The sequence below is a fragment of the Balearica regulorum genome, chromosome 2 (assembly GCF_011004875.1).
Source record: "Balearica regulorum gibbericeps isolate bBalReg1 chromosome 2, bBalReg1.pri, whole genome shotgun sequence".
NCBI lineage: Eukaryota > Metazoa > Chordata > Aves > Gruiformes > Gruidae > Balearica > Balearica regulorum.
The window spans coordinates 110,767,140-110,781,999 of record NC_046185.1 but is presented as its reverse complement, the minus strand read 5'-3'; the positions used below and the strand labels follow the sequence as shown (position 1 = coordinate 110,781,999).

The window sequence follows — 14,860 nt, the reverse complement described above, 5'->3', positions numbered from 1 at the left end:
CCTCTGGTGACATTCTGAAATCTTTGCCTTCTGGCTAGTCTGCAATCACTTCCAGAATTCCTGGGTGACTGGGTTTTCCTATTCAAGCCCCCTGTGTGATCAGTGCAACCCACTTACTCCATGTGTTGCGCGATGTGTAGAGGGAACTCTCCCTTTGAACATCCAGCCCAGCACCCGCAGTCGGGGTGCCAGGAGGAGCTGTGCTTCAGTACCAATCACCTCTGAAGCAGCTCAAACCCCTTCATATGCTGCCAATATCTCTTTTTTCAGTCGGAGTGTAGTGGGCCTCGGATCCTCTGTGTTCTCGACTCCAGAACCCCAGGGGTCAACCTCGAGTCTCCCCTGGTGCTTTCTGCCAGAGACTCCAGGTAGGGCCATTTTTCCCAGCTGTGGCGTACAGCACATTTTTGACATCTGTTCCTGCCCAGACTGGCCCAACAGCTACTGCATAGACTATTTCCTGTTTAATTTGTTCAAAGGCTTGTTGTTGCTCAGGGCCCCATTTGAAATCATTCTTCTTCCAGGTCATCTGATTGAGAGGGCTTACAGTCAGATGGTAATTTGGAATATGCATCCTCCAGAAACCCACAACGCCTAAGAAAGCTTGTGTTTCCTTTCTGTTAATCAGTGGAGACATAGCTGCTAGTTTGTTGATCACATCCATTGGGCTCTGACTATGCCCATTTTGCCATTTTATTCTAAAAAGCTGGATCTCCTGTGCAGGTCCCTTGACCTTACTTTGTTTTATGGCAAAATGGGCTTTCAGAAGGACTTGGACTATTTTCTTCCCTTTCTCACAAACTTCTGCTGCTGTGTTGCCCCATATGATGATGTCATCAATGCATTGTAGGTGTTCTGGAGCTTCACCCTGTTCCAGTGCAGTGTGGATCAGTCCATGGCAAATGATGGGGCTGTCTTTCTACCCGTGGGGCAGTCAATTCAAGGTGTACTGGATGCCCATCCAAGTGAAAGCAGACTGTGGCCTGCACTCTGCTGCCAAAGGGATTGAGAAAAATGTATTAACTATATCAATTGTAGCATACCACTTGGCTGCCTTTGACTCCAGTTCATATTGAAGTCTACTATTGATAGTCTCCTGTCAGTCTCCACTCTCCATTAGACTTTTGCACCGACCATATGGGACTGTTAAAGGCTGAGCGGGTTCTGCTGATCCCTCCTTGGCTCTCCAGACAACGAATCAGCTTACGGATGGAAATCAGGGAGTCTTGGTTGGTGTGTATTGCTGCACCAACAATTGCCACCTGTTGTTCTTCAACCCTGAGCAATCCCATAACAAATGGGTCCTCTGAGAGACCAGGCAAGGTAGACAGCTGTTTAATTTCCTCTGTCTCCAATGCAGCTATAATAAAAGCCCACCGGTACCCTTTGGGTCCTTGGAAGACCTCTCTGGAGGTAGTCTATGCCCAGAGCCTCTGGGCCAGTCACAACAGGGTGCTTTTGTCACTCATTCCCAGTTAGACGCACTTCAGCCTCCAGTGCAGTTAGCTGTTGGGATCTCCCTGTCACTCCAGAAATACAGATGGGTTCTGCCCCTTCATGACTCAATGACATTAGGGTACCCTGTGCACCAGCGTCCACTGGAGCCTTATACTCCTGTGGATCTGACATGCCAGGCCACACAGTCCAATAAACCTGGTTTAAACCAGCTGCTTGGCTTCCCTCCCTCTAATTCCAGGCTACTGGCCCCATTATCCCAGCATCAGAGCAGCCAGGTAACAATGTGCTTGCCTGAAAAGCAGCTGAAATCTTTTTGCATATCTCGCAACTTACTCAGGGATAGAAATTGGGTGGTTACCACATTGTTTACAAGTTCTTCTTCTTCCTGTTGTCGTGATGGCCCTGCCTCCTCATCCTTTACTAAACGAGCTGACTTTGTGTTCCTTTCTTCTTGTGTATAGGGTCCACTGATAGCACCAGGGTTGGGGGGCTGGTTCTTGGGTTCATCTGCAGTGCCTATTGCTGGTGTTGGAGTTGGAGTGGCCACAGTGTCAGTTGCTGGGGTTTGAGTGGCTGCGGTGCCTGTCGCTGAGGTTGGAGTAGCCGCAGTGCCTGTCAGCCTGTGTTCCCTCTCTTTCCCCGATGGCACTGCCTACTATCAAGCAGTGTCTGGTAGATACTGGTCAGGGCGCAGCACAGTGCATTAAGTTGTGCCTCTTTGGAATAGCCACAGCATTTTCCTTTCAAATATTCTATCACTTCATCAGGGTCCTGTGGTTGATCGGGAGTGAAGTTCTCTAGATACCCACCCATATTCTCCCACATGCCATGCCACCCATGACTATCCAGCCTCGGGGCATATCTCTGGGTGGTACTCTTGAAACAATTTTTTGTAACTCTAAGCAAGACCTGAAACACATTCAGGAGACATAGCCATAGGAACATGCTGGCTTGAAAATCCCAAAGATATTCAAAATTCCTAAGTAAGTACTACTGTAACTGGCCTGGAGGAGAAGGGAAAGGTGAAGGAGGGGGGGAAAGTGTCCCCCCTTGTTTCCCCTCATAGATTGGCTCTCCAAGGAGAAAAGGTAAAGGGTATAATTATTAATAGTTTCTGTGAGATGGCTCCTGAAGTATGGAGATGACAGCAATGTTGAGTACAAATACCAGATTAGTCTCACCAATAGTAATTTAATCATATCATAACCCCATGTTAAACAGTACAACAAAACGATAACCTTGATCCATCTTGCAGAGATGATAAACAGCACCACAGGGCATATTTACAGCAAGCTAGGCATTACATAACGCAACCCTGAGAAAAAATACTACAACATTGTGACCAGCAACTATTAAATTTATATAATGGATGCTTATAACAAATTTGTTTTAAAGCACTCTGGTAGGATCTGTCACTATCTCAACCCTTCGTGCCCCATGTTGGGTGCCAAAGATACCTGTTGTGGATTAACCCAGCAGGCAGCTAAACACCACACAGCCGTTTGCTCACTCCTCCCCCGCAGTGGGATGGGGGAGAGAACTGAAAAAAAGTAAAACTCGTGAGTTGAGATAAAGACAGTTTAACAGGACAGAAAAGGAAGATAAAATAGTAATAATAGAATATACAAAACAGGTGATAGACAACGCAATTGCTCACCACCCACTGACTGATGTCCAGCCAGTTCCTGAGCAGCGATCACTGCCCCCTGGCCAACTCCCCCCCAGCTTATATGCTAAGCATGACATTGTATGGTATGGAATACCCCTTTGGCCACTTTGGGTCAGCTCTCCTGGCTGTGTCCCCTCCCAGCTTCTTGTGCGCCTCCTGCGGAAGGCTCATGCCTCCTCACTGGCGGGGCCTGGGAAGCTGAAAAGTCCTTGACTTAATTGTAAGCACTGCTTAGTAACAACCATCATTATTTTCATCCTAAATCCAAAATACTGCACTGTACCAGCTACTAGGAAATTAACTCTATCCCAGCCACAACCAGGACACTCTTTAATGTTTGAACTGTTGTGGCAGGCAACGTACATATGGCCCAATACCTGTTTTATTAAGGGAGTCAGAAGCACTGAGTTTGGTTTTAGGTTCACATGGACCAGTTGTGTGAGTCTGTGTTTGGGGGAGGAATGAATTTAGAAGACCAATTTTGCAATTATCTTGAAGGGACCTGTTTATGCTAAACACTGAAAAATCACCCTCTTAAATATCAGATCAGATATAGCAACCCAGAGTGGGTATCCAGCAACATCCAGTTGTTTTTGAAATTTAGATGATTACCTCTTTGCCTCAGTTTCCATCTGAAGAGATTTCCTAGTATGTAATCAACTTGAAATCCATTTGATGTACACTGATGCTCTGAACTGCTTTGAAATTCTCAGATGAAAAGCACCATAGAACACCAAAGCATTTAATGTTACGTTACACTATAAATTTTAATTACTAGCAATATCTGACTTTAAATAAATTATGTTTGCATGAGAAATTTTCAAGCACTATTGTAAATCTTCTGGACAAGAATGATATTAAAATAAATATGCAGCTGAAATAATTTTATAAGACCTTTTCACTATGTGAAAAGAATATGTTACTGAAATGCCTTCTTGCTACTGCACTGTGATCTCTCTCAATGCCTTTTGTACTTACATAAACTTTGATTTTGCTATTAAGTTTGATGTATGACTCTATCACATAGAGCCTGCCTCAACCGCTGGTTAATTATTTATTAAGCGTCAGGAGGAATTTGAAGATTAAAGGCAAAGCAAAGTGAAGGAGAAAAAAAGATTCTCGCTAACTGAGCTTCTACAGTAACTATTTTTTTAAAAAAAAGTTTATATTTACTTTATTATGGACTTTCTGTCTCTTAATGGAGGATTTTTCCCAAGTTTTTTTGAGGAATGGCAATATAAGACAGGTTGAAAGAAGAGATGTCGCTCTTCTTTCCTCCTTTTCTTTTCTCTCAATCTCCTATTGTCTAGCACTGCTTCCATAATTACAGTTTGGTTTGAGGGAAAGGCGGGTGTTCTGTTTTGTGGTGTTTTTACAGAAGTCATCTTTTTTTTTTTCCCCTCGCTTAAGGCCACTTAGACTTTTGCAATATTGCAGATTAAATTTACCCAGAGATGGGAGGCTTCACATGAAAATCTCTGTAGTGTCTCCACCTTGCATGTGGTAGAGGAGAAAAGGGTAAAATCCACACTGTCTCTGAGCATGTGGGCCTGCAGGGAAGCATCAGGGTGGGTAGTGATTGTGTGTTTAGTTGTAGTGGCGAAAAAGTCCCAGGGAGTGATGAATGTCCTCATATCTCTTGTTGCAGACACACTGGAATGGCAAGGCTGAGCTGTCACTGTGAAGTATTGCTCTGTCGTCTTTGCTCTTCCTTATTTCTCACTGCATTTTATTCAGCCTTTGGTGAGGTAAAGAAAAGTCAATTAGAGCAGGTGCAGAAATTCCCAAGCTAACCTTTTTTTATTCGTAAACACAATTCATGCATCAAAAGAAAGACTGCGTGCCTTGCAGAGAATTGTTTTCAGTAAATCATCCAAATTCATTTTGGATATTTTTGAGTAGAAAAGGTATTTCTCTTTGTGTAGGTCTCTCCCTGGAATATTTTGAAAGTTAGAAGTTTCATTTTTCCATTGAAAATTATTCTTCATTTCAATATGTTACATTAGTGTTACATTAAACTGCAGAAAAAGGGAGGATTAAAAATTTAAATTGATCTGATCTGAATGGATTTAAAGGGAGAAGGGCAAGGTCAGGTTTGTCAGTTTGCCCCAACTTGGGACAGCAATATTTTTCAAAATTTCAGTAAAATCATAGAGAATGAGAAAAATCCTGACCTGTCTATTCTCTATGGAAAAAAAAAAAGTATTTAGTAACGAGTACAGAACTGTAAATTCAGTATCTTAAGTCTGATTGAAAGAAGCTCTATACATTGTGACTTGCATTCTGGAAAAGACGGACTGGAATGATGTAATTTTATTGGAAAGAGTCATAAAGGAAAAGTAAAAAATTCTCTTGGACTTCAGAACAGCAACACAAAGGTCCAGGTCTGCTGCATTCTGCATGTTTCCAGGAGAGGATCGGAGCTGTCAGTTTGCAGTGGTATTACTAAAAGTTGGAGGTGTTCACTGGTTAGCAAAACAAGACCTAAAATAGACTTTCAAATAATTAATAGCATGTCTGAATTTTAGCACACAGATTTCTGAGTTTACTCAGTTGAAGAACTTCATCTGGAGAGGCAGGGATCATTAGCTGAACTGCAGCACAGTGCAAACCCAAGTGTACGGCTTCTGGACCAGGGTTGGTGAGTCCACACGGCTCTGCACCGCAGACAACCTGTTTGCAGTTAGCTCAAGGATATCTGCATCATACTTCATGACTTGGGGTAAACATTCCTGGGTGCTTACCAGTGAGTTTATGATGAGCAGTCTCTCTCATGCTTAAATAACCCAGACAGGCTGGAAAGGATGTGCCTCCTTTGACTGAGAATAAGTCCGTTATTGTGGCTTCAGTGTTCGTAGTTAGCCATTGAAGGAAAACATGCAGTCATTTGGCTCGTGCTTTTATGGCCCTCTTGTCTGGCAGATGACTAAATGTATGGATTTTCCCCTGTAGCTTGACTAGTTTGTTTCAACACATGGCAAAGCTATGGAAAGCAAACATAAATCATGCAATGTATAAAGCGTCACTAATTCACAGGTTTACAAAGTGCCCCGCCCCCCCCCCCCCCCCCAGCTTTTCCAAAAGGTTTGACTGAGAAATCAAAATCTCTTGATAAAAATGCTCTTTTGCTGGCTTAAAAAAACCAACTCATATGCATCAGACTGAGTTGGTCTGTAAGGAGCTGATCATCAACTAGAGCTAATTCACAAAATTACATATCGTTTTATAGAAAGTAAGAAAGTTAAAAATGTCAAACAGACTAGACAACTAAATTGGAGCTGGACCATGATTCCATTGCTGTCTCTACCACTTCTTTTCTGGATAACATTCAATAAGTCATTTTACTTCTGGACTTAAGTTTTCTCATTTGTCAGATGAAATATTGGCACTGATCTCCTCTGCAAGCCAGTCGAAAATACAGCCTAGGGTCCTGGGAATCACAAAACATAGAGGTTTGTAATCTTCTAGCCGTTAGTTCATACCTGTCTGCATCTCCTCTGTAGTTACTGGGCAGAAACGGAGGAGACTTTGCCAACTGTCTTACAGGCCAGTGTGTTTTATCCATTGTGCCAGCAAGAGAAGCTAAACCCTGCAAGCAGCCCAGTCTCTGATGAGGGTTAGTCATGTTTATGCTGCCATATTTTGCCAGGGGCTCTGCCAGAGGAGGATGGTTGTACATTATGGTCCGTGACGCTGATAGCTCTGCAAGCAGAGATGGCCACTCCAGCACGTGGCCACACTCCTCCTCTCCTCCTCCAGAACACAACATTCATGGAACTTCTTTGTAATTGGTAAAATGACACAGAGCACAGAGTACAGAGTTCTTGTTACAGAGAGACCATCTACTTTATTAATCTCAGTATTAGTTTAAAGCCAGAACTGGAAATCAGTTCTCCATTTCCTGTGCGTGGAGTCTGTGGTGCTGAGACAACCCATGACACCAAGGCTGGCCTGCCTGCGATGACTCCACGCAGAGGAAGCCCCAGAGCTGGATTTTCTCAGTTCTTTATCTGCAGTAATAACTCTGACACAGTTCCGCTGATGTGCAAGGAGCCAATGTAGCTACCTCGGCGTGGGCCTTACTAACTGGGATGCAGTGCTGTGCAAATGCAGCTGTAACTGTTCCTCAGTGTGAGCATTACCTGGAGCCACTCTGTGCTTCAACTAAGGAGTCCTCCTGAAAGTAGCTGTTTGATAGATTGTCTTTAGAGAAACCTGAGGGGGTACAATTAATTTCTCTTGTCTACATTATCTTTGCCCCTCATTTTTCTGGATAAAGCAGAACAGCCTGCAGCTCTCCTGATAAAAGCATGCTTTTTTCTCTGTGGCACAGTTAGTCTTTTAACCTTCCCTGACAGTTCTTTTGTGGTGGGTATAGCCAGGATATAAGGAAGATGAAAAGACATTTTGAGTGAAAATGCAACTTAAGAGACGAGGAAAAGACTTGAAGGATTCAATTAGGTTAAATAAAGACACAATAGGGTTTGCATTATCTCATTGTTTTTCAGTTACTGGTAAATTAGGCTTCAGCAGTGTTTTGAGGTTTAGTTGCTAATTCAGGGTACATGAGCTCCGGAACTTTAGAAGGATGTGGATAGTTCACGTTTCCATCATGTGTAAGCAATAGCTCTTTTTCATGTAGTTACTCTTTAGTACTGAGAAGCAGAAATGTTGTGTTCCATTTGCAGATAGATCCAGAAAATAAAAGCAGGGCAAGCACTTACTGGAGTGTCAGTATTGCACTGGCCTTTTGCAGCAGAAAATTTATGCTCAATTTAGCAATAAACTAAGAGGTTGACTCATATAAACACATTCATCATATAAAATTCAGGTGCCCAGCAAAAGTAAAAATATCTAAAGGCAGGCTAGCAAGAGAAGGCTCACTCCTGTAGATCTTCACCTGAAGAGAATTACCAATTCAGGATTTGAAGCCTAATGGAAGTTTATTTGTACCAGGTTGCTTTTCTCTCTGAAAAATCAGTTTTCATCTTTTCTTTTTTGTTGTTTTTTTTTTCCTTCTTCAATTTCAGTTCTTGGGCGATGCACATGTATTTCACGCATCTCTGAACACCCTCTTTGTATGTTATGACAATCCGCCAGCAGGCCTGCTGGACTGCCCCGCTTTCCATACACTTTACTATCGGAACTACTTAAGAAAGGCCAGTGCTTTCTTAAATGAGTGTTACAAATTTCCTTTAAAATATAATTAAATCTCATAAGTTTTACAAGAATAGTAAACAGAGTATTGTCAAAGAGGGACTTGTGGAATATGCTCCTTCATCTTTCAATGCCTGAATGAAATACCTTGGCTCTGAGTAGAATGTGTCCTCTATTAAGTCCCAGTAATGTTTGCAGGGGCTGCAAGGGTAAATCCCTGTAGTCTATAACTATTTAACATCCATCAGTTTCCAGGCTGGAAATCTGCACAAATAGTTGCCCCGTGTCAGCACTCCTAAATGTTTCCTTTCAGTTTTAATTTGGAAAATGGACTGAAAATGAAGCTTATCATCTGACAGAATTTTCTATAGTTTCAAAGTGAGGAGTAGCTGTCTGGAAACCCGGAACAATTTTGACCATATATGAGATAAGATGCATTTCAGTATTTAGAACATAACTCAAAGGAGGTTAAAAAGAAAACAACAAAACTTGGTCGGGTGGGTCATTACCATTCTTTCGGAAGTGTGTGGGCATCCAGAGTAAGCTCTCAGGTAGGATGCCAGTGTGGTTAGATATCAGAAGAGGTGGGATAAGTCCTCAGTGCAGCATTGGAAGGTGCTGCATGTAGGTGACCCAACATTGTATCTTTGTCTCTCTGAGAATTCTTCATATTAGAGATGGATATAAGAAAAGAAAACGAGCCAACAATAATCTTATTACTCCTTTTATTGGAATTCTTCTCCAGGACTAATTTAGCAAGTATTTTGCCTTTTCTCTTTAATGTGCTGAGACTTTGCGGACTTTTGTCTCCTGGCCTTTGTAAGAGCCATTCCTTTCACATTAATGACACATGAGCTCATCAGATTCCTGAACTGAAGAGGCATCGTGCTGGAATGCCATAGCGTCCACCTCTGAGCCTGCAGATACACAGAGCAAATTTGCCACAATACCAAATGACACAGTAGCAAAGAGTAAAGTCTGCAAAGTTTGCAGATGCAAGTCAGATAAACAGAACGGCAGTAGCTACCCCAACCTGTATGGCTAACCTTTCTGACAATACATCGCTTCACGTCATCACATTAGTACATTCAAATGTTCTGTCATTTATGTGAGTAGGGGTTAAATATGCACACCAAACTAAAGAAAGGCATTCATTAATGAAGGCTGATAGAGGTGTGGATTTGATCCACTGCCAAGGTTTTGTAAAGATGATCTGATCTACTGCTAGGTTATTGCTCTGTAGATGTAGCTCGTTACAGGAATGTTGATCATGTCCTGCACTGAGCCATCACAAGGATATGTGCTACCAGCATATAGACACACACCTCTGGTGCATATGCCTGACGCACTGCCAGCCTTGTTTAAAATTCATAGTGTATGAGGCCAGGCAGAGTTGCTGAAACCATCTCATCAGCTTTTTTGCAAAATACACATTCTTAGAACTTTCTTGCATTAAAAAAAAATAAAAACGTTCTTTGTTTAACAGGTGCTAGTGCTGGTGATTCCACCAAAATTCAGAAATCACGAATCGGTACATTTTCCTCTCCATGTTGTCCCCTCCTCCAAATCACAAGATTGGAAGTCACAATATTTTAGGCTATGAGAATGGATTTTAGTTCCTTTAATCAATAGTTTCTGGCCTTCAGGATGCTCACAAGGACCTTCATAACAATGGACGTTTTAACTGTCCTTTAAAACAAGCTGTACCACAACCCCTGGAACCTATGATGCCTGGTTTCTTTCTTAAAAATTTGGGTTTCATGACTGAATTGTCTGTTGTCTAGTAACATGAATGTTCAGAATGAAGCCTCTCCCATAAGTGGGCCCTTCTAAATACCTTCCCCTTTTTAGATTCTCTGGTATCTAATAACTGTTGAGATTAGGTCCAATCTCTCCCATGCGGAAGGACTAATAGGCTTTCCAGCTGCATTCACCTGCCAAATATCATTCTCCCTTAGAAGAGCTGCCAAGGGCAGCAGTCTTGTACCGCAGTGCAGCCTCATTTGTTCAGCTTGTCTTACAGGTGGCTAAAAGTTCATCTGCACGATTAAACAGCCAAAAGCTTTAAAACTGTTGCAACAGAATGTGTAAATTTTTCTTACAGATGAAAGCAAGTTTTCAGTAGTCTCATGAAAGGAAAATGACATTTTCAAATTTGATGTGAACCATATTATATTCATTTCTCTTGAGCCCTTCACTGAATATTTTTTTCACAAGCTACTGCATCAAGAAGAGCACACTTAAACCAGCTGATGTGTTTGAGTGAGATAAGGTTTGCAAGATTCTCAGTCTTTTTAATCCCATCAGGTGCTCCCTGTATTTAGGAATTACAGTTTCTCATACTGTAGCCAATTTAGCCCACAAGGCATGGTTACCAAAGCATTGCCTATAGAATGATAAAAACCATTCTTCCCTTCTACACAGAGATTACAGTTTTCTCTAGATATGTCATTCTCCATCTGAATCCATGGAAGGACTGTCACGTAAAGTAGAGCTGCATTCGTTCAACTGGTTAAGAGAGAGCCCTGTAACAAATGGTCATTATAGGTCCTGCCTTACTCTGCTGCTATATGATAAGGACCGGAGTAAATTAAACGTCCTGTGACTCACCTGCAATTGGAGGAAAATTTATTGCTTAGTCGCTGCTACAGCACATGGATTTCTCTTTCCCTGCGCACACAGACATGCAGTAAGTATGCAGAGAGTCCCACTGAGGAGAACGAGCCTGTTATTTTGCAACAGGCTGTTGTGAAAACAGGCTGTTTCAGGGGCACCTGCAGCCTCCAGAAGGAAAGGGAGTTAGGTGGGTAGTGTGGAAACTTCTGTAAATGGGTCAAAGAGTAGTGTTGTTAAAAGCTAGAAAGCAGGTGCGCACAATGCCCTTTTTGAGCGGATGAACGGTGTCGGTAGGCAGGCAAACCAGAGCAACTCTCCTGGTCATTAATTCTGTCTCTCGTCCCACCATTTCCTGTTCATTAACTCCCTCCTGCGTTTCCCCTCTCTGCTGGAGCACATTACGCAGACTCAATCATTGTCTCTGAAAGGGAAGAGTGTTGAAAGTAAGAGCCAGAGCAAGACCTCGCATTCCTCACCTCTCCCAAGATGTCTTTCCTGCTAGAAAGAAATTGAACAAGCATTTTACACTTCCTTGGAAAGATAAATGTCAGTCAGGTTTAAGGTATGTGCCCTTCAGCCAGGATTTACCTTTGTGCTGCTTATTCTGTCAAGAAAACTTGTTTTTTTCTGAAGAGACTGTCTCACCCATGCTCTAAATCCTTCAGGAAGAAATAAACACAAAAGTCTGGTTTTGTTAAGGAGAGCAATTTGTTTCTTGTTGCTTTTTGTAAGTTTTGATGTGTTTTAAGTGGGACTGTTAATGCTTGGCTGATCGTGGTGGCAGCTTGATGGACTATATGGACACACACGCAGGCTGACTGTATAGTTGTCCTCTGAGGACAGCAGCAAACACCTCCCTTTTGATAGGTACCCGTTGCCTTACCCACAGTCCATGTTTCTCAGTGCCATGCTGGACCACAGGGCTGTCAGCTATAATCCCAGGCCTTGTCCAGAACACACAAGGGGACAGAGGACCTTCTCTTACACCACTCTTCAGATGAGGGACTCAGGTACAGTAAGTTTCTGCAGAGATAACCAAAGCTGTGTGCAGGGGAGAAAGGGTTAGCGGGCTAGAGAGCTCACATGCTTTGGCCACAAGGCACCGTGTCTGCTGGGATGATACAGACCTGCCGAGAAATACAGTTTGCAATGTAGCTTTTTCAGCTGCTGTATTGACAGACACCAGGAGTGGCGATGTCTTGTTAATTATTTCATCTCCTTTATCCAGACCAGTTAGTACCAGACTTGTTTTCCTACACAGTACCATGGCAAGGGCTGGGACTGTGGAACCACAGTCAGGCCCCCAGCTTGAGCAAGCCCTGGTGTGTCTCAGAGGCTGCAAGTGCAAGGCCAGTCTGATGGACCACACCACCTAGACTTGCTCTGCCCACCTTTGCTTTGGCTGACCCACTGGACTTTTCACACAGAAACGCTGCCTGTGGCCTTGGGATGGTTTGATACAGTTCTGCCATAAGGCACTGACTGAAATTAAACTCGCCATTAACAGCTACCATAACACGTGCTCGTGATTGTAAACACCTTAATCTAGGTGCACTAACTACCTTTTCATGTCAGCTTTGTGCTAATGCCCTCAAAGCTATGTAGAGGTATAGAAGTGATACAAGCAGCAAGGAGAAAACCAATGCTGTTCACACATTCAAGCAATCTCTTAGCAGTAACAGCATTCCCAAATCCATGAGACTTTTCTTGGCAATTTACTTTCAGCTTTACTTTATTCCAAATGGCTCCTGCCTGCCCAGCCCTGCACAGTTGAGTAGGCACGGGGTGAGCGTTTTGGTGAGGAACACCCAGTGCTTGTAGTATTTGCATTCGGCGTTGGCTTTCAAAACGTATAGGGATGGATGGGGGAGGGGTGATGAAGAACAAACCAAAAAAGCCGACATGCATTATTTAGGGCAAACGGACTTGATTATAGATCCTGAAGGTGCTATAAAAGTGATGGATAACAGGCTCAGCATTTCTGGGATTTGAGCTGTCTGGCTTCCACTGTGCTTTCATTGTGTCAGCTCCCTCTCTTTTCATTGCCCTTTGCTGGAAACATTGCACCGGAGCACAAGTGAAGTGAAGCAGGTCCTAACTAGACCCAACAGCTGCCTTTTGTTGCTGCTGTGGAAACAGCTGTAAGGGGGTAATATAATCACTCTTCTGTTACCAGTCAACTGCATATCATAAGCACCTTTCTTGGATGCAGGGAACCCGGAGGCAGCTCCTGTGGTGATGTAAATGCTAATTGGGCCCACAGCATGCTATTTTGTGCCCCATTTGACATACTAAGCACTTGTTGTTCTGTCCCATGAGGATAAAGTTGACTGAACAGATATTCTGTGCCGCTTTTATTACAATGAGACTCATGTTTCATTCATATGCAGGAGGGGTCTTTGCACTGGTTACTGTACTGGAAGGAATGGTTTCTCAGGTTTTTGATCTGTTTCTCATCTCTTGTGCTATAAAACTTCACTATGATGTCAGTCAGCTCAGACTTGGAGTGCTCACACTTGGGATGTTGGGGGTTTTTATTTTCCTTTTTTACAAATAAGCAACTTTTGGATAGGTGATGGGGGTTGCTTTTACAAAAAAACCAAACTCACCTGGACTAACACCAATTCTGTATTTTTCTGTCTGAGATTACTGTTTTAAAACCACATTTGATGGAAGAATATCTAATAAGTCATAGAAGAAATTGTAGAAAGAAAAACGTAACAGCTTATCATCATAGGTCATAGATTGTAATGCGCAGGGCACTATTTGAGTGTACTTGGAGCAGGACTGGGGGTCGTTGTTCTTAGAAAACAAACAAACACAAGAGTATGTAAATACTGAAGGCAGCTGAACATCACCATTAAGAAAGTGGTCTGGGGACAGCTTGCCTGAGCTTTAGATACTGATTTTAATGTGTCCTTGGTCACAACAGTTAACTTATTTGAACTTCAGTTCCCACCCTCCCTCCCAAGCCAACTCATTAACCTCTTAAAGTACTTTAAAGCCCCACCTTTGAAAGAGTTGTATCCAGTCAGAAACTAGATATACTGATTCACCAAATATCTTCTGTAGCTGCTTTGATAGTATGTTTTCTGCTGAGGTGAGGTGGAGTATTACAGTATTCCTTTAGCTAAGTATTATGTTTGATGGAGTCAGTCTGTACCAGAACATTCAATGAAAGATCAATGGTGAGCCTTCAGAGCATTCATTGGTTTGGCACAGGAGAGCATGTAGCATGCAGCTGCACAAATGGGTGCTCTAGGAGATGGATCAAGAAAAGATCTGTTACTGATCAGAGATACGAGGGATGGTACTATGTATCTGCCTCAGAAAAGAAGAAATGAATGATAAATGGAAGAAACTAAGTCAGAAACAAAGAACAGTTGCTACCTGTGTAAGTTTCTGTGCTGAATGTCTTGAGTACACTTTGTTTACTCTGTTTTTTATATCCCAGGTTCAGGTTCAGCGGTCGTATTCTTGGCCTTGCTCTAATTCATCAGTACCTTCTTGATGCTTTCTTCACAAGGCCGTTCTACAAAGCACTACTAAGGCTGTAAGTATAAACGTGCAACCATGCAGAAACAGTGATCCCACAGTGAGTCCTGCAGAGGCACAGACCCTTGTGGAGTTGCTTCAAGCACTCTGACCTTCAAGTCCTTTCCCCTGTTGGTTGGTCTGTGATAGAAAACAAATGTGGTTTAATTTTTCTTTACTTTCTCCAGGAACTTGCCCTTCATAATATTGACTATGTTGATAGAAGTGCATAATAAGTATGCCATTTAGGAACACACATTTGAAAGGCCTGACCCATAATTCCGGAGTTTGCTACTGATGAAAAGTTATCAGACTTCAGCTGTGTGGAAGACTGAAAAGCATCTTTGATGTAACAAAACAAAAAACAGGAGGGGAGGTGTCATATTAAGAAAAATACGTAATTTCTCATGCCTCACTGGTGGAGTA

General features: G+C 42.6%; 1 protein-coding gene across 5 annotated transcripts in view; it reads left to right on the top strand.

Annotated features, from left to right (window-relative positions):
- The window catches only part of HECW1 (HECT, C2 and WW domain containing E3 ubiquitin protein ligase 1), a 273,833-nt gene that overhangs the window by 239,915 nt on the left and 19,058 nt on the right, over positions 1–14,860 (top strand). For all 5 annotated transcript variants that reach the window (XM_075745311.1, XM_075745310.1, XM_075745307.1 and 2 more), the window contains one exon: positions 14,355–14,453. In XM_075745311.1, coding sequence (XP_075601426.1) covers positions 14,355–14,453 — 99 coding nt within the window. The remainder of the gene's footprint in view (positions 1–14,354; positions 14,454–14,860) is intronic.